At 46.8% G+C, this 26,222-nt stretch overlaps 8 protein-coding genes across 9 annotated transcripts, besides 2 other annotated features; 4 read left to right on the top strand and 4 right to left on the bottom strand.

Moving 5' to 3' along the window:
* The first annotated feature begins 357 nt into the window (after positions 1–357).
* On the top strand, positions 358–2,634 carry TSTA_075930 (Leucine Rich Repeat domain protein). Its single transcript, XM_002341567.1, has 2 exons — positions 358–925; positions 981–2,634. The coding sequence occupies exons 1-2, from the start codon at positions 412–414 to the stop codon at positions 2,372–2,374; spliced, it is 1,908 nt and encodes a 635-aa protein (XP_002341608.1). The 5' UTR covers positions 358–411; the 3' UTR covers positions 2,375–2,634.
* A 406-nt stretch (positions 2,635–3,040) lies between these two features.
* Positions 3,041–5,209, top strand: TSTA_075940 (RNA polymerase II transcription factor related protein; the record flags this gene model as incomplete). The annotated part of the gene is made up of 2 exons (XM_002341568.1): positions 3,041–3,182; positions 3,240–5,209. The coding sequence occupies 2 exons, from the start codon at positions 3,041–3,043 to the stop codon at positions 5,030–5,032; spliced, it is 1,935 nt and encodes a 644-aa protein (XP_002341609.1). The 3' UTR covers positions 5,033–5,209.
* A 2,205-nt stretch (positions 5,210–7,414) lies between these two features.
* On the bottom strand, positions 7,415–9,497 carry TSTA_075950 (ankyrin repeat-containing protein, putative; the record flags this gene model as incomplete). The annotated part of the gene is made up of 2 exons (XM_002341569.1): positions 7,415–8,894; positions 9,262–9,497. 2 exons carry the CDS (start codon positions 9,495–9,497, stop codon positions 7,415–7,417), a joined length of 1,716 nt encoding a protein of 571 aa, XP_002341610.1.
* A 1,593-nt stretch (positions 9,498–11,090) lies between these two features.
* TSTA_075960 (florfenicol exporter, putative) lies at positions 11,091–13,108 on the bottom strand. 2 transcript variants are annotated; one of them, XM_002341571.1, is made up of 3 exons: positions 12,642–13,108; positions 12,389–12,574; positions 11,091–12,333 (listed from the first exon to the last, which is right to left on the bottom strand). In XM_002341571.1, exons 2-3 carry the CDS (start codon positions 12,517–12,519, stop codon positions 11,283–11,285), a joined length of 1,182 nt encoding a protein of 393 aa, XP_002341612.1. In that variant the 5' UTR covers positions 12,520–12,574; positions 12,642–13,108; the 3' UTR covers positions 11,091–11,282. The 2 variants fall into 2 exon arrangements, with proteins under 2 accessions (XP_002341612.1, XP_002341611.1); XM_002341570.1 differs by having other exon boundaries at positions 12,389–13,108.
* Positions 13,109–14,649: 1,541 nt separating this feature from the next.
* Positions 14,650–15,683, top strand: TSTA_075970 (uncharacterized protein; the record flags this gene model as incomplete). The annotated part of the gene is made up of 2 exons (XM_002341572.1): positions 14,650–14,916; positions 14,975–15,683. 2 exons carry the CDS (start codon positions 14,650–14,652, stop codon positions 15,629–15,631), a joined length of 924 nt encoding a protein of 307 aa, XP_002341613.1. The 3' UTR covers positions 15,632–15,683.
* A 2,667-nt stretch (positions 15,684–18,350) lies between these two features.
* On the bottom strand, positions 18,351–20,252 carry TSTA_075980 (DUF1680 domain protein; the record flags this gene model as incomplete). The annotated part of the gene is made up of 2 exons (XM_002341573.1): positions 18,351–19,855; positions 19,916–20,252. The coding sequence occupies 2 exons, from the start codon at positions 20,250–20,252 to the stop codon at positions 18,351–18,353; spliced, it is 1,842 nt and encodes a 613-aa protein (XP_002341614.1).
* Positions 20,253–20,976: 724 nt separating this feature from the next.
* TSTA_075990 (alcohol dehydrogenase, putative) lies at positions 20,977–22,185 on the top strand (the record flags this gene model as incomplete). The annotated part of the gene is made up of 3 exons (XM_002341574.1): positions 20,977–21,133; positions 21,193–21,648; positions 21,707–22,185. The coding sequence occupies 3 exons, from the start codon at positions 20,977–20,979 to the stop codon at positions 22,183–22,185; spliced, it is 1,092 nt and encodes a 363-aa protein (XP_002341615.1).
* Positions 22,186–22,986: 801 nt separating this feature from the next.
* Positions 22,987–23,041: a sequence feature (A-rich).
* On the bottom strand, positions 23,034–24,860 carry TSTA_076000 (phosphatidyl synthase). Its single transcript, XM_002341575.1, has one exon. The coding sequence runs from the start codon at positions 24,723–24,725 to the stop codon at positions 23,229–23,231; it is 1,497 nt and encodes a 498-aa protein (XP_002341616.1). The 5' UTR covers positions 24,726–24,860; the 3' UTR covers positions 23,034–23,228.
* A 75-nt stretch (positions 24,861–24,935) lies between these two features.
* Positions 24,936–24,967: a sequence feature (AT_rich).
* The last annotated feature ends 1,255 nt before the right edge of the window (positions 24,968–26,222 follow it).

A 26,222-nucleotide genomic window follows, 5' to 3' on the forward strand; every position in this document is an offset into this window, starting at 1 on the left:
TGAGTCATAACAAGCTGGGGCTTGGCTAGTCATGTGCCGTACAAAATTCCCAAACCAAAAGAGTCTATAGAGACCCAGTACGTTGTATCCGCCTCTCTGCATATTTTAGTCGATTATCGAGAAAGAAAAAGGAAAAATAACTGAGCTTCTGACGCCATCAGAAAGAACAGCGCATCTGTTTAGCAAAGAAAAGACTGACTTCTTGTCCGACGGCAGCCGCACATCTTAGCAGCAAATCCACGGTTTCTGTGACTAACAACATCCAAACTTGCGACCTGCCCCTCTTCCTGATCCTTCTTCGCCTTATTTTCTACTAAATTGAATTCGGTGATCTGGTCGAAACTTTCGCAAGAATCCGGGGTATCTGTTTTTGATTGGCTTGGGACGCCGCTTGCTCCCGTCTATATAAAGATGACTCCCTTGTCGGCAAAGATGGAGCCGTCTCTATCCCAGTCTCATACTACTCGTCCGTCCAAGAGCAAAGAGGGTTCCATCCCTCAATATCACAGAGACTCATCAGGGTCACGCTCCAGATCTCACTCCAGGTCTTCAAGTGGCGTTCGACGAGCATCCTTTGGCTCTGTCAAGGAAGATATTGACGGAATCGCACAGAGCTTTCTAGATACAACCACCAAGTTGAAGGACGACAGCGGTCATATTACGTCTGACATGGCGGCCGCTGTCGATCAGATGCCCGAATTCTGCTGTCCCTGCGGGGGATTCATGGGCTGGAAGCAGATCCGCTTGCGAGGACGAAAGATGAGCAAGAGCTATAGCGATCTCAGTCTTCTGGGTCACAGGAGCTCCTCGACAGGTTGGATGTGGGATACGACGGGCTCACGTCCAACGATCAAAGAGGTGCCCGCAGAAATCGAGCCGAGACGCGCACGACTGACTATCGAAGATCTCCCTGTTGAAGTACTCAGTAAGTTTATGAGGTGTATAGGGAGGCAGCTGAAGATGCTAACATTCAAACTTAGTCCAAATCATATCCTATCTGGCCGTGGAACTTCCACCAAATGGCTACACGCCACGAAATGTCGATCTTATTTCTTGCTTGTTGACATCTCGTACTCTCCACTCGGCAACCCTCAGTGTCCTCTACCGCAACATCACCATCCCTCATTCAGTCATCTTTTCTAAGCTGCTCAAGCATCTCATTCAATTTCCAGCCTTGGGGACTATTGTTCGTCGCCTGGACTTCTCGCATTTTACCTCGGTAGGACTGGGTCGGACGCGACAAATGAACGCCGAAATTCAAAACTTGACTTCCAAGACGCTTTTACAATGCTTGGATCTACTTCCAAACCTGATGGAGGGACTCTTCCAGGAGCATCTGGAGACCGACATTAACACCGCAGTTGTGCAAAAGATATTCGGTGGTCTGCCCAAGCTGCGCACTGTCGATTTTTGTGGATGCTCTTCGCAGACCTTTTCAACGGGCTTTATGGAAGCGTTCTCAGGGGATTCCACCATCCCTCTATACTTGCCGCAGCTGAAAAGACTATCTTTGCACGAGTGCAGTGGATTACCCTCTGCCATCTTTGAGAAACTACTGCCACGATTGGTCAACGTGACTCATTTGGATCTTGGACGGACACAAGTCACTGCGACAGCTCTGTTGTCCCTGCCAACTACTGCTCAAATCACCCATTTGAACCTTTCAAAATGCTTGCGACTTTCCGGCTCACAGGTTGTGAACTTTTTGACAACCCACCCCGCCGTTACCGAGTCGTTGGTCTATCTCAACTTGATGAGCGATCCTTCCCGCTACCGTCTTCTTGAATCTGACGATGTCACTGCTCTCCTCCCAAAACTACCATCGACTCTGCGATCTTTGAACCTGAACGGCGCACGAATCACATCTGAGCACGTTCCACTTCTGCTCCCTCTGGCCAAACATCTGGAGGAACTGGGACTCAGTGGCGCAGATTTATCTCCCAGTGATCTTAATTCATTCTTCGTCCCTCAAGATTCCGAGTCTGAGAAAAGGTGGCAACCATCTACTCTCCACTACCTGGACGTTAGCAAAGTGGCCTCCATTACCTTGCAGACACTTTTCAACCCCAGACTCTGCGTCCTGGTCTCCCCTCAAAGCCTTCCACTGGAAGTCATCGAACTAGGCGACAAGCTCATGATCCCTCTCCGCGACCGCACAAAATCCGCAAAATCAAACGGCTGGTCTCTTCGTGAACTTGGTCGTCGAGGCTGGTATGTGCGGGAACCTATCAAAACCGAAGGGGCTGGCGAGTGGACGATAGACGACGGTTCTCGCTCGTGGAAGATGGGAGCTCGGTGGTGGGGAATGAGGAAGATCCCTGTCACTGTTGGTGAAGTGGGAGGTATCTATGGTCACTACATGTTTAAAAAGTGATTGATTTTCTGCCTTGTTGACTTGCATACGGCATGCTCCGGAGTTGTTGGATTATCGAAGCGTTCTGCAAGTTTTTCGATGCCGAAACGATTGAATTATTTCGACTATGCATAGATTATTTGCTAGCGGCGCTGTTATTTCTATTCCCAAAATTCTTCACTCTTGCTTCCTGTGAGTTAGCGTTTTGATATCAAAAGTGTGTATGTTGTTGCATCATTACTAGCGCCAACGAAATATGACCCCAAATGATTGCTACAGTTATTGTCATTATTAATAATTGCATTAAAAAGTCTCGCTCTCTGATAGCAAATATAATTGAGATTACTGTGTTAAATTTTTATGTCCTGCTTCTTGGAGAAGTTGTTGTGCACGTGACTTTGTCGAGAAATGACGGAGAGCGTTCTAGCCTCCCGAGATCATCTCACCTAGAGCTCTTTTCCAGTCCAACATCAATTTCTCATACACCAGCACAACGCATTCTCACAGCTCGATTCCGCACAACGACGACATATTCTACAGCTCTCGCCATACAGACGCTCACAATCTCACTTTCCCGATGGACGGTGGTGGTGGGGGAAGCAGTATTCGAAATCCGGTTCCAATACCGTGAAAAGCTAGCTCTACCGAGTTGTTTTGAATAATCTTTCACGAGAAGTTGTGATCGAAATGGCGACTCCATCTGCGTCAGCTTCATACAAAAAGAAAGATGGCACCCTTACAGTTTCGAAGGATCATAAATCGATATCATGGATACCAGCGGCAGGAGGTGCTGGGAGTGCAGTGATTGTGAATGTGCAGAATATGACCAGTATTGTTAATCTGCCCATATGAGGAGACTATGGTCGTTACTGATATTTGGATACAGATTTACAGCAAACCCCTGCAACTAATCCCAAAGTCATGTTACGAATCTTCGCCCAACAAAACGATACTCAAGAACAATACGTCTTCACATTTACATCTGGCACCAACGCCCGTGCCGAAGCAGACGCGATCAAGGATGTTCTCAGTTCCGCCATAGCAGCAGCAAAAGCAGCTTCGTCCGCGCTGCCTGCGGCTCCTGCGACGGCGGGTGGTGAAACATCCACCGGCGAAGGATTATCAGCAGCAATGGCCATGGCGAACGCAATCTCATCTTCTGGAAAGGGGCAAGCGATCTGGGATAATGATGATAAATTAAAAGCGGATGCTGAATTGCAGCAGTCCCTACTCAAATCTGATGCGAATCTGCAACGGATGTTTACGGAGTCACTCCGTACAAGACCGGAAACATTGTCGGTTGGTCAGTTTGCGTCTCAGTTTTGGTCGAGTAGAGTCCATCTATTGCGGGCTCATGCGATTGAGAGAGCGCAGACGAGAGGCTCGTATAACGTGTTGTCGACTTTGAAACCTCGTACAGACAATAACGTTACGAAACTGAATATTACCAAGGAGCAGATTCAGCTCATTTTCAATCAGCATCCCTTGGTTAAGAAAGTGTATGATGAGAATGTCCCGAAATTAAGCGAACAACAGTTTTGGTCACGATTTTTCCAGAGTCGATTATTCAAAAAGCTTCGAGGAGAACGTGTCTCTGATTCTGACGCTACGGATGCGATTTTGGACAAATATTTAAAAGTTGATGAACATGCCGACCGCGTCAGGGATGCTCAGGTACCGCATTTCATTGATCTTGCTGGGAATGAGGTCAATCACAGTCAACGGCAGGGAAACCGTCCTGATTTCGATATGCGACCTGCTTCGATTGATAAAGTGCCTATTATCCGGACCCTGAATGCATTGAGTGAAAGTATCATGGCCAATGTGGCACCGGCTGACGGTGACCCGTCAGCGCCGGTTGGAATGGATGAAGAGACATATAACCAATTACTATTACGAGATCTCAAGGGAGATGAAGAACGGAGCCGAATTATCCTGAATATCCGCGACCAAAGCCGGTTTTTTGGTCAGGATAAGGAAAAGGATGGCAATGAGAAGAAAAATGCATTATTTGCACAGCGTGATCCGAAGGAGATTATAGTTTCTCTACAGACCGATCTTGAGCAGACTCTGCCCGCTGACGGATCGTTTCATCTGGGGAAGATTGTCGAACCGGGTGAAGATGAGGATGACGAAGATGATGAAGCAAAAGCCAGACGAGTAGTTGGATCAAAGGTCAATATGCAAAAGGCCTCGAGGGAAATCTTTGACATTATCCGTGAACGACGAGCACAAGCCGACGTGACCTCCGACTCGGGGACATGGGGTCTATCATCAACATTATTCGACCGTCTTTCCCTCACACACGCAACCTCCACCGAATTTCTGAACCAATTCTGGAACGCCTTCTTATCCGGCAACCCTGACCGCGCCGGCGAACTCGCTTCACTCGTTGAATCCCTCAAACGCGCAATAGAACGCATTGAATCCGTCGCCGCGAATGCAGAAACCGAAAAGGAGACGGAAATCAATAAATTAAAACAACACGCGCGTGAAGTCTTTGCGGCAACAGGGAAGAAAATCCGTGTTAATCTTGCTGGTGTTGGTGGTGGGGAGAAAGTGGTTAATCAGTTACTTGCGCCGACTATAGCGGCGCTGAATTTGGCGGTTGATAAGTATAATCAGGCATTGGCTGAGGCGACGGCTGCGTCTGCTAGAGAGGATTCTATGACTTTATGAGCTTATCTACTGATCTTTATTATTTGGGGTTGTATTAAAACAATATTATAGATGTGAATACCTAGGTAGCTCTACGTACCATATTTCCTTTGCTCGGTGGGATTTTTCTCCCTTAGCAGCGGCCGCTTGTGTGAGGGGGCTCACAGTCAGGCTCACTGAGTGAATTTCAGTCCAAGACTCAGGCTTCCTGAGCTGTTCAGCGAGTGTGGTATCTCACTGATTACCCGGGCCATCTATGAAGCACTCAGTCTATCCAGTACATGCCAAAAGGGAGTATGCAGCCCTGTAATGCTGTTGAGATGGTGAGTCTACTTATTTATAGCCCTGATCATGGCCCTTCTCTCATCTTCTTTCAGAACTTTACCTACTCCAGCTAAATACTTGATTCTCCTCAACATTTCAGGTTTTTTTTATATTGGTCTTCTCAGGGAGGCAGGAGACTTTCCAGAGGGCATTGCGGGTCGTAATGAAAGATGCGCGTGTCAGGAGGCAGGTGAAAGAGAAACATCCTCTACATCCGACACGACATTTCCACGTTCATACATAGGTGGCATTTTCTGTACCATGCTTTGCTTCAAATTCGATGCTTGTGAATCGATGGAATTAACTGATACTTAAAAAGCAAAAGAACAAGTACAAAAAATTGATTCAAACTTCGGAAACCTACATCTTGCTGACATCACCTCCTCGCCCATATACCAGAGAATCGATGCCAGCCTTTTTTCTCCTGGGTTTTCCGCCCACGCCAAACTTCTCCAACAATGACTGAACTGTCATAAGAACCAAGAAGTCACAGCCGATGAATTAGTAAAGCTAACAGCACTACTGCATGACGGAACAAGGGAGCCCGAAGCAAAAGGTGACTATGATAGGGTTACATGATCACGTGACTAACGAAGCAGCATACTGCGCTATGGCGAAGCATGCTGCTTCGTTAGTGAATTAAGGTGGTTCGATATGAGGAGTACAAAAGAAAGCTCATTTACCCTGTATATAGTTTTACTCTACTGTCTTTTATTAACTGTACAACCTAGGGTATAAGAGTACATACTGTACACGGATCACTCTAAGCTAGTCAACACAGTTACTTCTCTCTTATTATCTTCCTGATATGACTCGACACTCGTCTTTGTGGCACTCTCGTTAGCAGAATACCACCAAATCTTAGTTCGGTGAGGAGTTTACTCTGATCTGACTTACCTGCCAACCAAGCTTTACGACATGAACTAACTTATCACAGGTTGTAGTGTGCTTTCTTTGACACTATTTGATAACGTGTTCCCTATAGACTGCAGTCTCAGTAGTATGATAGGTTTGATAGAGTTTCCAATATTGCAGTAGGTCGAGGTGTGCCAATATCCAGTGAACGGCATTGGAATGGTACTGGCCCAGTCGATTTAGTTTCTGCAGAAATGATGAGGTATTAAGTTCCTCGGGGAATATAACAATGTCGATGAGCATTGCAATTGATTAAAAAAAGGTGGCTATGGATTGAAGCTGGCATGCTTGAGGATTGGATAGTTATTGACTACATTATACCTTGGTCAAGCAGTGGTATAAACTCTCATTAGTTATTTGGCTTTATATATCCTTGATGATAGTATGATGGCAATATATTTAGAGCCTAAACTCAATCTTTGATAGTGATTAGTCTCAGTTGAGGCTGTTAGACTACAGGAATGACCGGCTGATGAGCCCTATTGTCTTGGCAAATTGAAATCCAGCGAAGTAACTTATTACATTGCTTTGCTAAAATTTATATGTTTAGTATGCGTTCTAACTTTTCTAGTTTCTACGTGCTAAGCGGCCGGAGTCACTGCCGGAAGATATGAGCGCAGAGAGTGAGCCGATTCCCGTCCAGGGTTTTCTTCGATTACGATCTAGTGGATTTGAGGTCATCTATTGCTTGGAGTTGTCACAGACGCATCTTTCATCATCGGTCGCAAGCAGACAAATAGAATCTCCTCGGCCATATCAGCAGACGGCCTGTCCCGCGACAAGGATTCGATTCACGCCTGAGGAGGATGCATTTATTGTTGAGTTGAAGGTTCAAGAGCTCATTTGGGACAAGATCAAGGATCGATTCTCGCGAAAATTTCCATACAGGAGCAGCTGGTGTCTGCGCTATTCTAAAAAACTGAAGGCGTTGATGAACCAAAGTAGGACGAGACGGGTCAAGAACCATGAATAGCCGTCGTTTCGTCCTGATCTAGAAACGTATCGTAGAATAGACTGGAATGATCAAGGGAATACTACTATTAACATGACTTTCTGCCTGTAGATAAGCCACATATTCCACCGGATCGATGGTAGACAACTATAGGCAAACAGAGGAATGATATCCTCTATGTTCATGAGTGAAGTTAAGTTGTTGCCCAAGAATTAGCTAATTGGAGTTCTGCAATATCTGTATAATACCACGATGACCTCCAGCAGCAGCAACTTGGAGTGCATTGCCGAACTCTTCACCCTGAGCATTGACATCTGCTCCATTTTCGATGAGTTGTTGAACAATCTCAAGATCTCCTCCAGCAACAGCAGCGTAGAGAGCATTGATATATGCTCCATTTTCGATGAGTCCTTGAACGATCTCAAGATGTCCCCCGCAGCAGCAGCTTGGAGAGCATTATGATAATCTCCTCCCTCAGCATTGATATTGGCTCCATTTTCCAGTAGTCGCTTGACGGTCTCAAGATGTCCTCCTCGAGCAGCAGCTTGGAGAACAGTGTCAAGCTCTCCACCCTGAGCATTGACATCCGCCCCATTTTTAAGGAGTCGTTGAACAATCTCAAGATCTTCTCCAGAAACAGCAGCATAAAGAGCATTGCCGAACTTTCCACCCTGGGCATTGACATCTGCTCCATTTTCAATAAGTTGTTGAACGATCTCAAGGTGTCCTCCAGCAGCAGCAGCTTGGAAAGCATTATGATAATCTCCTCCCTCAGCATTGATATTGGCTCCGTTTTCGATGAGTCGTTGAACGATATCAAGATGTCCTCTAGCAGCAGCAGCTTGGAGAGCATTGCCATATTCTTTTCCCTGAGCATTGGCATTTGCTCCCATTTCCAGTAGTTGTTCGACGACCCTAGAACATCCCTGTACACAAGCCCACTGGAATGCATTTGTTCCTGACCTGTCGGTCTTATCAATTGCACCTCTCTCATTCAAAGCAATCCGACGCACAATGTCTTGATGGCCATTAAATGCAGCTAAATGTAATGCCTCCATTTTGGGGTCCCCATGATACGGCATTGCTGTTTTCCAAAAGTTGGGAAACCACAGATGAAATTGACAGGTGGTAACATCGTATAGTCTCCAGACCCAATCCACTAGCCCATCTTCTGGAGATAGTACGTCTCGAAAATTATCAGCCCAATTTTCTGCAGAATAATCAAGTAAGCTCCTTATATATTTTCTATCGTCACTGACCACGTCATTCATAAGAAGGTATTTAACGCATATTTCAGTCATTTGTATCTCTGTTTTGCGCTGCTCAAGACACCATTTAAAGCTAGCGTATCTATCGTGTTTGCTAATAAGGAACTCCCTTGCAGTCTGATGGATGACATAAATCTTGGATTCCTTGATGAAAACAAACAGCCCACAGAGTTGCCGTATCTTTTTATCTAATCCACTAGGGTTCAGACCTGCCTCCTTTGCAGTTTCTGCACCTAGGGTCGTCGCTAACCCCAAAGCCATAGCCATCTCCTGAACAGTTAGTGGACGTCGCGCACCAACAATAATTTGCAAAATAGTTTCCACCTTTGCTTTTTGGTCCGAAGGAACTCGATTGAGTATTCTTTCGTATGCTTCAGGGACATTCTTTGGAAGCGGTGGAATTGTTTCACGGTCTGGCCGAAGACTATTTTTCAACGTTCTTTTGATATCATCGACTGCTAGGTACAACCAAAGGTATGTGCGGATGCTTCATTCCGTATAGCTCCTTTTCGAGCCGCTCTTGTGTGTCCGTCCGCAGCCCCAGGTCTTTTCCGAGTTCAGTCACTGACTTTTACTACCAGATTTATTTCTTTTTGAATTTGATCATTCTCTTCTTCACCACAGAGACGGATCTGCGGGAAAGACTCAGTCAGTGGCCGAAAAGATCTTGAATATCATCATATGGTCGACTTGTGATGAGAAACTTTAACCAATTTCCTTGCCTATGCAGAGGTCGGTCATAAAATTCACGAAGTCTCTCAATTAGCTGTTTTTGGTCTTGATCACGGCACTCATCGAGAGCATCAAACACGCAAATCGTATTCCAAAATGCTGGATCGGATGTAGTAGCCATGAAAATGCGCCACATGTCGTCCACTTCAAACTGAATCTTCTCTTGATTTCTTTCCCAGAATGGTAATGCATATCGCAATAGTTGGGATTGCATGCTGAACAGTTGATGAAGTACAGCACATAACGCAGTAGTAAGATTGTTCTGCTCGTCGTTGTCCTTGAAAAAGAAGTACATAATGGAGACATCCGAGTTTGAGGCCGCAAACACACCATCGATCAAGGACTTAGCGAGTACAGATTTACTGCATCCTAGGTCAGCCGAGATCCACAAGAGATCATTGCTTGTAGCGTTCCGCCAATGAAAACTCAGGAACGAACCTGGCGCACAGCCTGATAAAGGTTTTGTAGGCTCATAGATATGTTGTCATGTGTGCTCTAGCTAAGTGGTGAGGAGGTCCAGGATTGATATCAACACCTCGCCTAAACGGGCTAGTCCCAATATGGCACCGAAGCAGGCGTCTACGTGAGTCAGGTGATATCCTGTCATTTATTCAAAACTATACTGTCATAGTCTGGATAAGTGTCCAGGGGTCTAGTCTTCGTATTCATTTAGGGCCGGGTCATCGAAGCCCTAACTCAGCCTCGGAATCTTACCTTTTTGCGCTCCATACTAGATCCAACCTTGGAAGTCCCCTTATCTTTCGAGATATGGAGTATTGATTTGTTATCACATTACCCAAATGAAACATTTATCTTTATGTGACCTTGACCGCAGTCCCTGCTGACTCCAAGGGCTTTTTATATGCTAGGTAGATGACAGTTAAGTAGCAGACATACCAACCCAACCCGAACTTACCACTTATACGGCACATTATTTGCCGTTGACAACTCCTGTTTAGATATCTAAGTCTCTTGGTCGTCGATCTTGATACCCACGAGGGTCTCTGTCAAAGCACTAGATAGAATCAGAATTACAGACTGAAGAACTAGCCCCCAAAACCAACCAACGTCCATCGTAACCAACTCAAGGCGACTCTATACTACTACATACCTCACTGTATGGTTGCAAAGCAGTTCGATCTCAGCAGGACCTTATCTACATCCATGGATTTCTGTAGTCCTCTTGGACGGAAGAAAATATAAATAACAGTGACGATCCTGTTTTCGAGTCCATATTAATCATCCAACAGAGCTACTACAAACCTCAAAGTCCAAGCCGATTACCTCCTCTTCCAACATACATAATGAAAGGCCTCCTGATCATCTTTGCATTATTCACCACTTCCGCACTTGCCGGTTGTGACGGTTCAAATGTCTGCTTTGGAGATAAAGGTTACTGCTGCGATGAGCCGAAGGAAAGATGTGGTGGCTCGGTGAGTTGCCCTTTACTTTCGAGATATTACGGGATGTTTATTGGTATTTGACTGACTGTTTATATAGTATCCCTGTGTAAGCTTGAATATATACTATGGACACTTGTATTGGTTTGTTATTGTTACTGACAGGTTGTCCTTTATAGGCTGCATGGTGCTGCGGCGGAAACGATGGTTGCTGGACACAATGTTAAGGCAGTGTCTTCACTATAATTATATCACCTACAGTCTTCCGGAAGAGAGGATATCTGTTTGAAAAATTGTTATGCTGGTTTTGGTTTTGAAATCCATTTCCCCGAAATATTGGCTAGGGCTACCTTTACATGGTGTCGGTGATCAATACCTGTAGCGGGGGTTACTCAATGTCTGGGATGCCTCCCTCTCGATATTTTCCTGTAGGTAGGGTTTCAGGTCTTACCATCTTAGGCCAGAGCTCTATAAATTGGTAGATTGTATTGTTGTCACTTCAATGTAAGAAGAAAGTATCATGCATTGTTATATCAAAATCGAACTCCGGTACTTAGGTACATTATGCAAACGTCAAAATCTAATCTATCGCACTTCTAGCACTCTATAGTCTAGGTATCCTCCACTTTTGAAACCCGATCTAATATGTTCATAACTCTTTTCGGAGAAGAAAAAAAGAATCAGTTATCTCCTTCCCTCGCCGCAAACCTCTTCTCTCGCTCTCGCCTCCATTTCTCACCATATTTCCATTCAATCCAAATCAACGGTGTGCACAGTAACACCGCCCCAGACACAACGGAGAAAGCTTTCGCAGCTCTCAAAGTATTAATCAATGGTTGGATGACACTGACTCCAGCCGCACCCAACAGACAGCGACACAGGTTATTAAGTGCAGTCGCACTGGCAGGTCGATCGGGGAAGCAATCAATCAACACGGTGGAATTGATATTGAAGATCGACGTAGATGAAAACGCAATAATGAATTGGAGAATGAGCGGAGCGGCGAGATTGGGGCTGTAATGTCTATGCAACTCGTTGATCTTGTAACTTGGCCCGTAAAGAACAAGGGCTACCATGAGAATGATGCTGAAAAGGGGCACGAGACGCAACCGAGCCTTTATGTAAGGAAAATCCGATCTTTTCACCACGCTTTCTTCGGCGGGGATGTTGTGTTGCTCCTTGAAGCGAGCCTGAGCACGTCTGAAGCTTTGGTCTAGCAACCAACCGGTACTGAGGGAGCCACAAACACAGCCAAGTCCATTTGGTAGAAAGCAGAGACCGATTTGCCACTGTTTCAGATACGGGAAACTGTGCAGAAGCAGTGTCGTGGTGGAAGATGTCACCATGCTCCAGGCTGTGTATGCCACCGCACCCCATGCGAGGAGTGCTGCAATATCCTTCTCGAAGAGGTAGACCATAGGAGAAAATGCTTTCCTGAAGTTGATTTTGGGACCTGGCTTCTGTGATGCACCTTTTTCTGTTGCATTTCCCGAAGACTGATAATTTGCCCATGCTTTTGGTGGTTTGAAGTAATATATCAGTGGTTTCTGGAAACCTGAAAGGGGGACGCTCCCGTTTCCTGCTTTGCTTCGTTGCGTCTCGGGTAGGAAAATGAGAAGGGCACTGAGAACCATCACGCTCATGACGAATAGGAGCCAGAAGATGCTTCTGAAGCCCCATGCACTGTTCAATAGACCTCCGATAATCGGTCCGATAGCTTGGCCGGTCATGCTATTTCATGAATTAGTGATATGATCAAGACATCTAGGACAGAGCTGTGACCTACCGCACACCAGCATTCGTCCCCATAAATCCGCCACGTTCATCGGGATTGGCAATGTCGGCAATCACACCAGCACTGATACTGATAGTAGCTGCAGATCCTCCGGCCTGTACACCTCGCAGAACCATCAGCATAGGATAGTTAGAGGTGAAAGCAAGAGCCAGATTGGCAGCCGTGTATATGGTCAAACTGATCGCGAACGTGAGACGACGACCACAGGTATCCGAGAAAGTACCGAAGATGGAAGGCGCAATACCTTGGACAATCATGTAAACAGTGATGGTTAAAGCAACTAGAGACGTATTCACATTGAGGTCGTGGGATATGGTGTCAATAGAAGGGAAATAGATGTTGGAAGATAGAGGCGAGAAGGCACCTGCTAGAGAAACAAAGATAACAAGATTCCATTTTTGCCTCTTTGAGAGGATGTGATAAGGTGGTTCGGCCTCTGTCACTGATGAAGATGAAGAGGCAGAGACCTGGACTGCTGGTTCTTTAAGGCTGGGCCCTGCCAGTCCCGTCACGGACGAGGAGGCAGATACCAGCACTGCTGGTTCTTTGGAAATCACCTCAGGCATTTTGTGCCGCTTGCTGCGGGGCACTGGACGTGTAATCAATATTAAGATAACCAAGTTGTAATTGCAATCTCTCTTGTTGACAATACAAGATAGTTTGCTACATCGAAAGCTTGGGAAGTATGATCCTAATGATTGATCTGAAGCTGAATTCTGAGAAATTGCAGCAGTCAAACGTGGTGAATACGGTCCCTATATATGATCTTCATGCCATCGACGAGAAAGGGGAGGGGAGGGGAGGCAACAGAAGATCGGGCAGGGGGATCATCATTCAGGTTTCTAACGCTTCCTTATCTTACTCATTGCGCAGATCAGTTACACTATCTAGGTTAGTCTCAAGCAATTGCAGGCATCCAGATACATATCTTCAAACCTTTTTCCACAAAAGTTCCGCCAATATTTTCCGTATGGCTGCGAGAATGTAACCTATGTGACAGGGGTGACGAATAAGTATGCGCGACGGCATATTAGCAGAAGCAGAGATAGCACGTTTTAGTCTCGGGATTTGAGAGGCGGAGAGATATGTATGAGAATTTTTGTAACTGCAACCCAAAAGCAAAAAGCATACGTATTCGAGTTGCCTCATATCGATATAATTCCCGAAGTGTGGTGGTCTCTCTTGCATACGTCTTATCTTGAAAGTCTCGAGAAGCCACTGCAAATCCTCAAAAAGGGAAGTGCAGGGCTTGATAATTGTATCAAAGATTCAAAGATGACGAAGAACAGCCATAGCGTTTAGCAATGTGAGGATCTAGACCGAAAACGCGAGTGCGTGGTGCTAACGGTCCTCAATGATTGGATTTGAAGGCCAGGGTGGTCATAGCGGATGATCGCCAGGGATCCGAAAAAAAAGTTTGAAGAAACCTTCCTCCTGCGGTGATCGACACATGTTCCAAGCCCTTTGAGACCCGAGTAAGGCTGGGCGTCCATCCTGGGTGGATAAGGCCTACATACTCCGTAGGTAGGATATATATCGGCGTCAACGTGCCATGCAGTAACGGATTCGGTTCTGCTTACTCTCGGCAACCCGATACTGCCACGAAAACCGGCCCATTTACAGGGTTGTGCTGCAGGCCAAGAAGCCTATCTGCTTCGTAGTCCTCTTGGCCGTTTCCATGTCTCTCCGGTTGGGCCGCAACATCCCGCGTCTGCGTCTACCGGTTCGAGAATCGACAACAATACTGATGAAGAATCACACTTCACGCACAAGTTTGGCCCGTGGGTGCTGACTGATTCCAGAGCGATAACTGGTCAATGTGTAGCTGGAACGTTGAGACTGCCGAGGTTGGGAAAAAAAAAGAGTCGGGATCTCGATAATTGGCTAATTTGGCCCGAAGTCACATGTCCTGCCGGCCCCGAATCCTAATGCAGCCAAGTCACAATTCACGACATCTTACTATGTACTCTGCAAACACCCACGAACGCCTCATACACTATCTTAGGATTGTCGTCGCAGCTGCTACGCACTGATACTTACTAATCACGACGACTGCAAGTCAATTGGACTCAACGGCGTGCTATGGAGCTATCGTATCTGCGACAATAAGCGCCACGTCAACATCATCACTCCGCTATCGCCTATATTCGCATTGATAAATATACGTCAATCTAGATCAACGGATCTACGAAGTAACTAAGCTGAATCTTCAGCACTTTTATCTTGGCTCGCCAGAAAAATTGATCTGTAACATGTTGTCTTCCGGCTTCGCGAACGCTCCAGTCTCCAAATCGCTGGTCATCTACATAGTCGTATCGTCAATTGCTTTATCCATATTCGACGTCAAATATCTCGCTCATATCCTTGTTGACATCCACTTATGGCGATATGGACAATTCTCGCGTATCTTTCTCTGGCAGGTAGCGGGGTATGCCAATTCGACGGAGGTTTTGTTTGCTGCAATGCTTGCATACCATATGCGGGTGGTTGAGCGCATTTGGGGATCTAGGAAGTTAGCCGTGAGTATTCCGATCCGGCTGTATAAGTGACCCGAATGGCTAACATTCTACTTGGCAGACGTTCTTAGTGACCGTCCTGCCTTATACTACGATCATCACACCTCTCTTTCTCGCCCTTGTGCTGCGACCCCTGTCGCTCGGCACTTTGAACTATCTACCATCCGGACCTACAGCGGTTCTGTTTGCTCTTCTAGCGCAATACCACTCATCTATTCCTCATACATTCAAATATCGTATTTCGACAACCGGGGGAAGCGCAAACCGTCAGAATACTACGTCATCAAACGAGGAAAATGCCAACGACAACTCCAAACGTTCCCTGACAATATTACTGTCGGATAAGTCAACAACCTACCTTGTTGCAGCGCAGCTAGCCCTGTCCCAATTTCCAGCATCTCTCCTGCCGGCATTTGTCGGATGGGCTATCGGAACTTCATGGCGTGCAGATATTCTACCAGGGTCCCGAAGTTGGAGGGTACCAGCTTGGATAGTCGGAGAGAAAGAGACGAGACGTCCTACCGGCAATTCCTCGGCCGCTAGTGGGCATGGCGTGGGTGGAGATGGCGAGGATAGTGAAAGATATGCAGATTTGAGAAGACGTTTAGACGCAGCATCTGCTGCGGCAGCGCAACAGGGTACGAGCAGTGGAGTAGAAGGATCGTCTGGGCAATCACAGCGGCGGCCTTTATTGGAGCGATTCAGGGGTGTTTTTTAGCCTTAAGTTCTAGGCTTGACGAAATCGAACTGCTGTCTCTATTTTTATTCTCTCTTTTCCACTCTTAGTGTCATATACACCAACACTACTGACATTATTCCACCACAACGTGATTCAACACACTTTTCAAGATTGAGTACGCCGGTGAAGAAAAGGCTCCACTTCCCGAAGTCTTGCCACTGTGTTGACGAGGGTATCGTTGCCGTCAGTAAGCCTAGGCTTTCAATCTGCCTATCTCGACTTGTCCACGTTCTCCAATCCACTCGCCCAAATCAAGCGTTCTATCGTTCTGGGCCATGAACATGCCAATATCGTCGTGATTATCATCATAGCTATCTTCGTTTACCCGGACAAGATAGCCCCGATACACCGAATGTCCTTCGATCTACCTTTTTTTTGGACATAATCTGATGCAGTGCTGTTCCGTTTCTTCTTATATCCATGCGCGTCGGATCCGAGCTGTGGAATTTTCTTGAAGAATTACTAATCAAAATTCATCCTAGCTTCGACCAGGTCAATTTGTGAAGCTGGCTTTCTGATTGCTACCTAGGTACAATATACGTGAATGATATGTGTAGCGACCCTGATTGCTCCATCGCAATTCCTTGCCGCTTACGCAATGTTACGTGATAATCATACTTCAGTCATTAACTCATGCTAAGCACTGAGCATGCGCTGGGTGGATGTACACAGAGGATGAGGTGGAGAGCGGCTTAAGAATTAGACATGAACTTCTGTAAAGAACCACTTCCATGCATGCTAGGCATGTTCGGCAACAGCTGAGGCGTGCGTCAATCAAAGCTGTTGCCATCCGACACATTTCAGATTTTGTCTTATCGGCGAAGACTAGGAAACAAGACCGCGTGCCGAAAGTCAGATCAATTTCTTCAATATGACCAAGACTACTTTGAACTGGTCCACGAGTTTTAGAGGAAGAAGATGGCAAGACTCTACCACTACCCCAGCTCCGCTTTGGCTCATTTGCGCCACCAATGCTGTCTGCCATCGCGATGCAGATGCTGCTCATAATCCTTATGGCGTCTGAGCTCTTTGACCAGCTATAAGACGTCCTTAGTGTGTGGCAGAACAGCGAGTCAGACGTAACAGGTGTAATCGTATGCTGGATGCATCCACACATATGGCCAAAATCCCCTCGTGGATGTCAAAGACGCGGTTGGAGGAGAACAGAATCAGTAGGACTGTGCTCTGGTCGGGCGCGAAATCCGGAGCGGGCTAGTACTTGGATATAGACTTTTCAGTATGTCAATGAGCGACTGTGTCATGCGGAACATTTCGTCGATGGGCCCATATTAAATGGAAGAAACTGACCCGACTTGGCGCCCATCGCTCCCATCGCGACGGATTCCAGATATTGGCGTCGTCGCCTACGATCGTTGCGTTGCGTTGCAGCCCATGGACTGAGTATACTAAAAAGCATGATTAGAAAGGGGAAACCCCCCCAAATTGGATCGCGGACAGCCACCCATCCAAAAAATGGACTCTGTCTGGAGGCTTTATTCCGAGCGGGAACTTGGCTACGTAATCGTATAGCCGGACGTTTAGATCTAGCAGTTGTCGAATACCGTCTCGCTTCTTTCTGTTAAGGCGGTCGCTCGTCGAGCTGTGTTATTTAGGGTTTTGCTGTTGCGAATATCATCGACCCGTTCAACCGCGTCTCTAGACAGGAGACACTACCGACGTCCTCTGCAGATGGACCGGAATCGACTGAAGAATGCAATCCTGCGTGAGAGGTGCGAGTTCATGGTAATCGCACCCGAGACTGAACAGCTCAGCCCAGTCCCCGAAAGAAAGACCGTGGGAGGGTCCGTCAATGCCTATGGAAAAGTCGATGATCGTTTGTGGTGTACTAAATCGGTAGCTTGGGACTGCTAGTTATGAGGGTCCTGCTGGTCAGATATCAAAATACTGTTGTCGATGATGTCAAGCTTTCTGGCCTCTAGTTGCTCGTCCTGAGCATGGCCATGTGAGATAGATGGTAGTGGCAGAGACACGGCTTTGACTGTTCGGCACTAGCGACCACTAAATACACAAGCGGAGTATGAGCATGGAATACGACTCCCCTTCTATCCGCTGTGCAAGTGGAGTTGACTGATGAGAACAATGCTGTATTGACCTCGACCAGGTCCTATTTTTGTAATACCGGGATATCCAGGGCGTTACCATCCCCGCGACCGTTTTCAATAACATTTTCGACCAGAACATCTGGAAGATTGACGATACGGTCACTCGCGCTGCACTGAGAAATGGTAGAGCACACGGCAACGCGGCCCGCGACTTTATTATCTCGCTTCCAAAGAGCGTGCAGGGAAAGGTGGTTAGCAGTTATATCCATTAGCTTCGTATTTCATGGGCTGTTGCTGTAGCCATATGCGGATTCACAGTTTTCTTCACATTACTTAAGGTCGACATTCCACTCAGGGAATTCCTACGGCTGAATTTGGTATCAAGGAGCAAACCAAGATGGTTGATGGCGAAGCTGGCACGTATGTCTCGAACATCAATTAAGTCATAAGTCACAAAAACGTCAGGGTATTAGCCCTTCGTAACCCTTGGGAGTGGGACTCGCTTGGTGAGCAATCAATCAATGATCTCGAAGCTGGAGTGAACAGAAAGTGGTCATGCTACGTATTTTAGTATTGATATAACATTCATGTAAATACCCCTAAACATTTTATCGAAACACTCAAGTCTAATCAGGTCATATCCTCTTTACCCACACTCTCATCCCACCATTACCGCCCCTGTTCATCCTCAAAAAATACGGTACGAAAGTCAACTGTTTAGTCGACTCGCTATATTTCCATCCCTCTGACCCATACAATGATGACCAATTGGTATTAACCAATTCCTTCCCAGGCGAACTCACAGTCACCACATCCTCCACCCCAGCGATTGTTGCAGCAGGAGCATCAGCCACGGGACCATCTATCAGAGCAATATGATCAATATCGACGCCGGGATTGTCAACATCCTCAATACAGTAGACCATTGGTCCGCGCATGATACATATTTCATCCTTATCTGTTCTGGGATTTGCATAGACCTTGCGTGGCTGTAGGGGGAAGGTCAAGTTGATCGTGGTGTTGGTCAAAGCAGGGAGATAGAGATATCCGTCCTTGAGCTCACCACCTGATACTGAGCATGTATAGTTCGATACTGCCCAGTCCGGAATTCGGAGTGCAAGTTTCACTGCTTTTGGTCCGTTGACCTTGAGCTCAATATCACCTGACCAGGGGAGATTAGTCGTTTGCGAAATCACAGTGCCGTTACTCTCAGGGATGGTGAATTCACTCGCAATCCAAAGATGGATAGCAACCAGATCTTGCTGATATGAATATATCAATGTTTCAAGCTGTGCCAATAATTTTGCGACGTTGGGTGGACAACAGGCAACTTCGAACCAGGTACTGCGCTCCTTCTTACGGCCAGTAAGAGTCCTCAATGGATTCTGATAATAGAATGATTTCCCGTCCAGACCAACCGCACCCAAAAACCCGTTGTACAAAGCGATCTCCATGACATCCGCATACTCGCCTTTGAGTTCCTGACGCAATAACTTGGAGCACCAGACAATCAAAGCAAAGGTAGCACATGTTTCAGCATAACAGGCTTGGCTTTCTTCGGTGTCGCTCAAGAAATATTCCGGTCCAAACCCTTCACACTGTCGTATGGTGCCGATTCCACCAGTAATATACATCTTTTTGTCGACCGTGCTTCGCCACAAACGGCCAAGGGCCGCTTTGACTTGGGTATCGCCTGTCAAGCGGACTAACTCCGTGGCTGCGGTGACAAAGTACATGGCGCGTACTGCATGGCCTTTAATCTCATCCTGTTCGACAAGCGGTGCGTGCGCTTGGTGATACTCATAAAATCTAGGATGTAGGTAAGAATTCACCATCTCGGCACTCATGTGATCGTATGGATCCCCTCCTCTCGCCCTCGATTCATGATCGTAGAAGATCTCACCATTCTCATCCTTTCGACCTCGCTCCAGGATGAAATATTTAGCCAATTTAAGGGTCAGTGGATCTTTGGTCAGATCGTAAAGGCGCAATAACCCGATTTCGATCTCTTGATGACCAGGGTAACCATGAAGTTTCCCTTCTTCGGGACCAAAGACCGAATCAACATGCCTCAATGCCTTCATGACAGGTTCCAAAAGTCGTCTACTGTTCGTCAACGTCTCATAGGCCACGCAAGCTTCTACCAAATGACCCAGACAATACAATTCATGCATATCTCTCACATTCGTCCACCTCTTACTTATACCTCTAACAGTATAATACGAATTCAAATACCCATCCTCATGCTGCGACGCACGAATCATATCAACAGCGTGCTCGACTTCTTGTCTCAAAACGGGATCATCATTTTTCAACAGAAAATAGCAAGCAGCTTCAGTGACTTTGTAGATATCTGAATCCCAAAACGGGTGCGGTTTGATTCCATGGCCTTCCTTCCATGTTAGACAGTACCAGTGCTGTAAAGATTTCTGGGCGTGAATGATTGCTGGGATGGTGATGTCGCGAGAACGGGTTTGCATTGATGTCCAGAATGTAGAGGTGAGAGTGACGTCGCGGATGTCGCTTGGTGACGCCATTTTGTCTGTTTTCGCTCTTTTGCTTTTAATGATTAGATAGTAAAGGAGGTTTAATTAGTCTCTATATATAGGTAATACTGCTCATTTAAACGTTGTGCTCTCCTTCCTATCTGAGGCAAGACGTGGAGGGGTTCGTCCAACATCCCCCGCCGGAAAGCAATATGCGTCCCCAAAAAGGAAATTATCCGGATGGTTCGATATTTCCTGTTTTGGAGCCATCGCATTCCACTGCCAGCGGCCAACCAACAAGAGATAATTATCTATCTATGCGGTTAGAAGTCGGCAGGATACTTATGTTAAAACTCTGCGATTGGGTAAACCCCTTGTTGATTATGTTGTTGTTGTATCAGCCCTACCAAAAAACCCTGCACCCTGCGGCCTCCATGGTTTGTCGAATTAGGGCTAATCCGCACATATGCCGTGTGAGGAATCAGGATAACAGGAGAAGGAAGAATGCACGTGCTGCCCACCATCAAGGCTAGATTAAAGCTAAACAGATCGTACCTCAAGAATAACTGATCGTTAACGACAACAATCCAACAATTGCACGATTAACTATCAATGATAGGCTGGCAGCTGGTTATCCCACCCGGAGACTATCCCTGAAATTAGTCAGCGTCTACCATCTACCTACCTACCTACCTTACGTTCTAGGTATATAAAACCCACTTGAGTTACCTGATAGCATAGGTATATAGCATGCAGTAAACATAAACTTTCAACGATGGCAGAAAATACAACCACCATGAGACAATGGACAACATTAATGGATGGAATCAACAACCTCAAGTTAACCACAGTCCCGCGACCAATCGACCTCAAAGACGACCAAGTCCTCGTCAAAATCAGCCGCGTAGCCCTAAACCATCGCGACGCCAAAAGTATCCCTACCTCGAAAGAAAGCCGATGCTGGGGAGATACACTGACCAGTAATACATAGTCATAAACGGGGATTTCAAAGACTCCTATCCCACTCCATCGCACCCATTAGTCCCAACTTCCGATGCGAGCGGTATCATAGTACAAGTCAGCGACTCCGTTGCGGATACAGGGAAATGGACGAAAGGTGATCGAGTTATCAGTCTAATGCGACCTACGCATCTAACAGGACCGACAACCGCTCAACATGCAGCATCAGGAATCGGAATTCCGGAAAATGGTGTTCTGACGGAGTATCGAGTATTCTCGGCTGAAGGGTTAGTTGGTGTGCCGGGGTATATGTCTCTTGATGAGGCATGCACATTACCCACGGCAGCGACTACGGCGTGGATGGCGCTGAATTGGGATCGGGAGATTGATAGGCCGAGAAGGGGGAAAGCGGTTGTTGTTTTGTTGCTTGGGACAGGGGGTGTTTCTATAGCTGGGTTGCAGCAGGCGAAGGCGCTGGGGTTGACTGGTATTCTCCGTTAACCCCCTCGAAGTATACAAGCATCATGATTTACTGGTTGTCACAGTTATAATCACATCCTCTTCAGCCGCAAAACTAGAACGTGCCCGTCAACTCGGCGCAGACTACACAATCAACTACAAAACAAACCCCGACTGGGCCACCGAAGTGTTGAACATCACATCCGGAAAGGGCGCAGATATTATTTTCGAGACAGGCGGTCCCGCAACAATGGAACATAGTATACGATGCATAGCTGCAGGTGGAAATATCAGCGCAATTGGCGTGCTTTCCGGTACTACCTCCAACGCAGAAAGTGCAGGTCAAGCTATTGCCCTGAGTTTGATAAGGAAGAATGCGACTCTCAAGGGGATCAATGTCGGTCCTAAGGATAGGATTGAGGAGATGATTAGGACGGTTTATGTGGAGCGGTTTGAGGTTCGTCCTGTGATTGATCGTGTGTTTGGGTTTGAGGAGGCGAGGGAAGCGTTGGAGTATATGTATGGAGGGTCACATCTGGGAAAAGTCATTATGAAGGTAGATTGATCTAGCACATCTATTGATATCGATGTTTCCTTCGACGTGTATGCGTGATAGGGCCCTAACATACACAAAGCTCTATCAACCCTTATCTGTCTTATCTTGCAAGGTTATCTTAACCATCAGACAATCCCTACAGTGTTACATCTACACAACAAACAATGAAACACACCGACAGACCGGGATGAAAACCACTCATCTAGGATCTAGTACATCTATGTCTGATTCGATACAAAGATCGCTTGAACTATGCTCGGAAGACAGATCTCCGGCACGACCGTTGGTTGATAAAATTGCCTGAAATGGAAAGGAGCACCATGTGGATATTTCTAGTAGGTACTTGTGGGTCTTAGGGCATGCGCTAAGCTGCATAGTGAGATTAGCGGTAATTTATATTGTGTAATAGTGTGTATGGGTGATGTTACGGGTGACATCATCAGTCCCAAGAATATGGACCAATCAAATGCTAAGTAGCAAGACCATATCCAAAACAGGTAATTTCTTAAATTTGAAGATATTTTGATGATTCCCCACGTGAAATTTACCATCAACCAACTCTACCATGATATTTGCCGCTGTGTCTGTTGGCGGTAAGACTCAAGAAGCGCCATCCTCATTTGAAGAGATTGTAAAACTCGTAGATCATGATCACCAAGTCTAGATTCTTCGTCTTTCTACGGACAAGGTCTTTGGGTTTGGAGTTTGTTTCCAGATATGACGCCAGCACTACTTCATTCAGTCATCTTCCTAGAAATCCTGTCTACCGTTCTAGACATTTTCGATAACCGGGGAAGAGACATGGAACCCAAAAAAAAAAAAAAATGAAAAAAAAAAAAAAATGGGAAGAAACAAAAATGAAAAATGAAGCATCTTATCATATTCTCTATCGTCAAAGTTCGTGGATATCCATGCATGCAAATTTGTACCCGAAATGTATACCAGAGTCAAAACATCAAGAATTGTCATCCTGTAGTAGTAGTAGTTCCGAACGCCACTCCAAAAACAAGAAAAAAAAGTTCAAAAAAAAACCTTTTTAAACAAAACAACAATTACTCAACGGCAGAAAGACCGTCGCCGCCGTGAAGAACAGGGTTGATCTTCTCATTCCACTTAAATTTAAACTCCTTGCCCAATTCCTTGCGCACAACCGCCTTGACAGCCTCTAGAACGTTATCGAACACGCCAAAGTTAGCCGGGCTGTTCGGATCGTTCTCGCCGGGTCCGCCCTGGAAGACACCGGTGCGAACCAGACAGGTGTTCCAGCCGTACATGTTGCCACCAATGATGTCGGAGGCTGGGTTGTCGCCAATCATGTAGACGTTTTGAGGAAGACGGTTCTCGTTGTGAATTTCTTCCATCCAGGCCTGGAGCACCTCGTCGGCGTACTTGTAGGTGGCTAATTCAGGCTTGCCGTAGACGACTCGCTCGAGGTCAGTGCCGGTCAGAGCTTTGTATTGGGCTTCAATGCTGATACGGAATGCACCCTGGGTCAATCGTGGGGGCCCCTTGAATTGAGTGGGCATGACCATGTCACCTTGAGAGAAGTAGATGGGGATGCTGCCGGACTCGGGGTTCTTGGACCGGGTACCGAAGTATCCGTTCTCGGAGAGCAACAAATCAATGATCAACTGCATATCTGTAGCGTAGTCACGTGAGTCGGCAAAGACGAGGATAGCATCGAACTTGACGCGGCGGAAGTCGACGGGGTGAGCGCCGGCACGATCCGCGTCGGTAAAGTTCCTCCAGGGGGAGGCTTCCTGGTCCCAGGCAAGAACATCCTTGGGAGTGTAGACGTGCTTGAAGCCGTAGTTTTGTGCGACGTCACGGCACTTGTATCCCTCACCACCGACAACGAGGACCGTCTCGTAGTATTCAGACAGAGCCTGCATGGGAGTGTGGGACTGGATGAATTGATCCACGGAGATGGGGCTCTCCAGGATATCGGTCAACTGCTGGCATCGCTCCTCTTCCGTCTTACCACCACCGTTGGTAAGGAGGATATAAGGAATCTTGATGCCCAATTCGTTATCACCGTTCAGCATCTTCAAAGCCTCGCGGGCCTCGAGGATGGCTTGGTTACCGTGAGCCAGGACACCGTCAATATCAAAAGCGAAGGCCATGTTCTTGGCAGCGGCCACTTTCTCCTTGGCCATATCCTGGACCTGAGAGGCCAGGAGCTCGCGAGAGACGGCAGCTTTGGCAGCATCCTTGCCCGAGATTACAGAGGAAAGACGGGAAGGCCGGGGAGATCGGGGGATAGGCAGCGAAGTGCCGAAGGAGTTTCGTGAGCCACGCTTCTCCCGCATGGACGGGTGCAAGCTCAAGCTGTGCATGTACTGAGTGGCATCGCTGATGGAGCTGCGTGTAGCTGGCACTTCGACGACTTCACTTTCCCGGCGACCGGACTGAGATTGATGAGGGTCTGCGGGGATGGGGAGGGTCGTGCCATCTGAAGCTGTGATGCCGCCGACGCTGGGTCTGCTGTCTCGAGGAGAGCGGACTTGAGTCAAATCGGCTCCAATATCGGAGTCGTCGAAGCGAGGCATGTTGCAGGTTTTCCTTTATCGTTTAAATAATATGTCAAGGCAAGTTGGGTTGGATGGTATGATAAGAATAGAATAGATGTTGAGTGAAATCAAAGAGTTGAAAGGTGAAATGTAGGCAAGAAGGGAATTTCTATCGACCAGAAAAGGAACCATGGATTGACGGGGCCGTCCAGGGTATTTATTTACGCAGGCAGCCATCTCCATGCTCGCTATTTTTTAATTTTTTTTAATTATTTTTTTTTGTTTCCCCTAAATCATCATCATTATTGACTGGATTTCCTTAAAACCGATATCGATACTTAGTTGGCCCTGCTGAAAACGGTTTAGGTGTACTCCACTGGGTGCGTATCATCATCCCTAAGAATTATCGTCATCACCTAACCATGTACTAGTAAATTACGTTTCTTGAAACATGTGGATCTGGCGGGAGATTCTCCCAGGCTGTGGTGACATTGTATGCTAAGAGTGGTTCACCCTATCTCGTCGCAACAGACTGATTGGAGCGGCTTATTACGGAGGAATACGGAGTTTTATTCGTTCAGCTGGAGATGACTTTTCAGAATAAGACAGTTAGGGTTTGCTCGGTCGGTTGCCCTCGGTCGCCCAATAAGGAATCATGGGCTTTTCACCGAAATTCTTCTTCGGACTGCTCCAAGCCGAGTGGCATAATGCCGACTTTCGGCTTCTTTTGGTCTACCCGAGTGAATTGCCTCGATGATTCTCGAGTATTCAAGCTCAGGATCACAACTGTTGTAATGCCGTCATTCAGCATGTCTGTCTGTCAATCAGTCTCATGCCGCTGACATGATTTCCACGGTTTGGGCATAGACTGACTGATGGGATGGAGTACGGACCCATTTGGAAGTGGTACACCAGTCAGGAACCGAGGACTCGGGCAGTATGATGATACCTTGGAGCGCCGTGACGGCGAAGAGGAGGAGTACGCGACCCATAAAAAGTGGATGCTTGATGTCTTGTTGCATTGCAAGTCTCATGAATCAGCAGCGCACGGCACCGGGGCACATTAGGAGAGGCGATCCACGCATAGCATATATAATAAGAATGTTCCTCGGCTATGATAGACAGTCGGTCTGCCTACTATACCAGTGTGCTGTGTGGTGTGTGGTCCTAAAAGACATTCCGAGTCGTGTAACGCCATGAACATATGTCGGTGGGTACGGCGCCGCCACTAGGAGATCTGAAGGGCGCCACAGAGATACCAAGACCCTAATGCTGGGCTAGCGCTGCCCTAAGGAATGATCCCAGAAGCTGCAGCAAGCCGTCTAGGAACGGTATGAGCTCAGACATGAAGCGATGGGCACAGCATGCATGTGCTGTATACATAGTACAGTACAGAGTACGTAGAGGGACAGTTCATCCATCCTATTACTACTTCACACGACACTTATCTATGCAGTATTGCTCCGTAGGTAGCGTAGTGTTGAGGATAGAGTAACGATAACCCTAAGATCCATCCACAACGGGCGGTGATGTCAT

Source organism: Talaromyces stipitatus, genomic scaffold, assembly GCF_000003125.1.
Source record: "Talaromyces stipitatus ATCC 10500 scf_1105507295523 genomic scaffold, whole genome shotgun sequence".
In the NCBI taxonomy this organism is placed as follows: Eukaryota; Fungi; Ascomycota; class Eurotiomycetes; order Eurotiales; family Trichocomaceae; genus Talaromyces; species Talaromyces stipitatus.